This window comes from Amblyomma mixtum, chromosome 1 (assembly GCF_055824585.1).
Source record: "Amblyomma mixtum isolate Tamu chromosome 1, ASM5582458v1, whole genome shotgun sequence".
NCBI classification, from domain to species: Eukaryota; Metazoa; Arthropoda; class Arachnida; order Ixodida; family Ixodidae; genus Amblyomma; species Amblyomma mixtum.
This window is the reverse complement of record NC_143012.1, coordinates 196,520,351-196,522,234: the sequence shown is the minus strand read 5'-3', so window position 1 is coordinate 196,522,234 and position 1,884 is coordinate 196,520,351. Positions and strand designations below refer to the sequence as shown.

The following is a 1,884-nucleotide window of genomic DNA, read 5'->3' as shown; positions in this document are numbered from 1 at the left end:
AAGAAAGGTTTTTGGTTTCCACATGTGTGTGATGTGACAGTTTGAAACTATAAAAGGAGTATCGTGTTTTCAAATAAAGTTAGTCGCGAGTCTGCGCTTGTTGTGTTATCTTCTTGTCCTTGTCTTTTTGTGCGCAGTACCCCCCCTTGTATTCACCATGAAATCGCATTTCCAAAGGCCACAGTCCACGGCATGTGTGGTGCGGTTGCTTCCGACAGGGTACTGAACACAATAGTCCCTGGTCTGCTGGAGATGGGGCGATGTTTTTCCGGAGGCACCAGACTGTGGGACCAGATCTGGAGAACGTAGAAGAAAAGGCTGGCGGAGCTTCCACGCGACTGGATACTTCACGTCGAATATGTGAGGTGAGTCCAGCGCGGCCAAGACATATGTCGCACTCACCATCAGCTGCATCCCCTTTTGCAAATGGTTCCATTCAGACTGCAAGTCGATGAGTTCGTCCATCTTATAAAGTAGTTTTGGGGAGAGAGGGCTCATTACTTAGCACATCCTGTGGGCTAGAGTCCCCTTCCTGGATGTCTCCGCGCAAAGAGGTGGTGTGCGCCCAGGCCTGCGGCTAGTGTTGCCACTCTTGCTGAGCCACCCAGGAATCGTGCTCCTTCATATCCCGCAATAGCTGGAAAAGGGCGACCAGTGCTGCCTCCAGCTCGGCAGCCGCATGCTCGGTCTTGATGGCTATATAGCGGTACGTGTTGTCCAGGGTCATGTAGATGTATCCTACAGCACGGGCGTCGCTGGTGTCTTGCGAGGTGAACGAAATGCGATGCCCCGGATTGTGGAATGGTAGCGCGCCGGCTTCTTCATCGCGTATCTTGGCACCTTGGATGGAGACAGCCAGGTGAACTTGGCGCTTGTGCTGTCGGGAGGAGTGCACAGCCTCCTTGAGTCGGCCCATATCATCCTGGCACAACCGGAGGCCGCGGGCATCGGGTACAGCCTGATGGCTGAAGGTACTGACCCAGGAAACGACCTCCTTTCGCTCGAACCGCTGCTGGTCGCCCCCAAGGCTGCCTCGTTTGTCCGCTTTGGGGCAGCGGCGGTGGTTTGGCCAGTGGTAGACACCAAACCGCTTCGAGAAACGGTTCTTCATCTCGTCTGTCGGTCTCTTCTTCTTCTTCATACTCTTTATAATAGCACATACCCACGTGGGGGGATTAGGCTTTCTTCTTCTCCCTCTTCCTCGCAGAGCCGTGCAGCATCGCGCTTATGCCCCGACTTCCTCATTTTTTTTCTGGTTACTGCTTTATCCCCTTTATTCAGACATGGCTCTGGATATGGTCTCTACAGGCTGATACACTCTTCAACGACACTGGTTACATCAATGCTGAACTGTTCGTGGGCAGTCACATGTATATACTCAAGAAATGACCGCAGTAGGGGCTCACGTGCCCCATTTTGATACGTACCTGCTACAGATAGCGCTATATTGACATGCTGAAATGCGTAGACTTCACACGACCAAACAAAAGTAACTGATCAGGGTATGACATCAGCGTGATGCTCATACCATCCGAAAAGAGAAGTAGAGAGGTTAATTAGCACCAAGATCCGCCTTCTCAGACTCGTAAACTCAACTCGAAAGGCACCCGGCATCCAGAGGACCCAGCAACGTAACATAGAACAAAATAACCTATTTTACACATTGGAGAACATCTAGAATGGTTTATGAAACAGTGCTATCGGCAAGAGAATTGCAAAGAGCACTTCCGCATGATATCTCAACTATACTAGAACAATAACATTCTTCCTCCCGTAAACAATAAAAATTGCAAATTCATGTCGTCCACCAGAAAACACACTCGGAATCAGCATCAACATGACACTGGCTCATTTTCCATTGAGCCCACATTATCCGACAGGTAT

General features: G+C 50.3%; 1 protein-coding gene across 1 annotated transcript; it reads right to left on the bottom strand.

The window, feature by feature from the left end:
* Window positions 1-577: 577 nt before the first annotated feature.
* On the bottom strand, window positions 578-1,141 carry LOC149370492 (disabled homolog 1-like). The gene has a single exon (XM_089577863.1). It carries the CDS (start codon window positions 1,139-1,141, stop codon window positions 578-580), a length of 564 nt encoding a protein of 187 aa, XP_089433989.1.
* Window positions 1,142-1,884: the final 743 nt, after the last annotated feature.

Coding starts and splice junctions, on each gene's coding strand:
- LOC149370492 (XM_089577863.1), bottom strand. CDS start 1,141: ATGAAGAAGAAGAAGAGACCGACAGACGAGATGAAGAACCGTTTCTCG.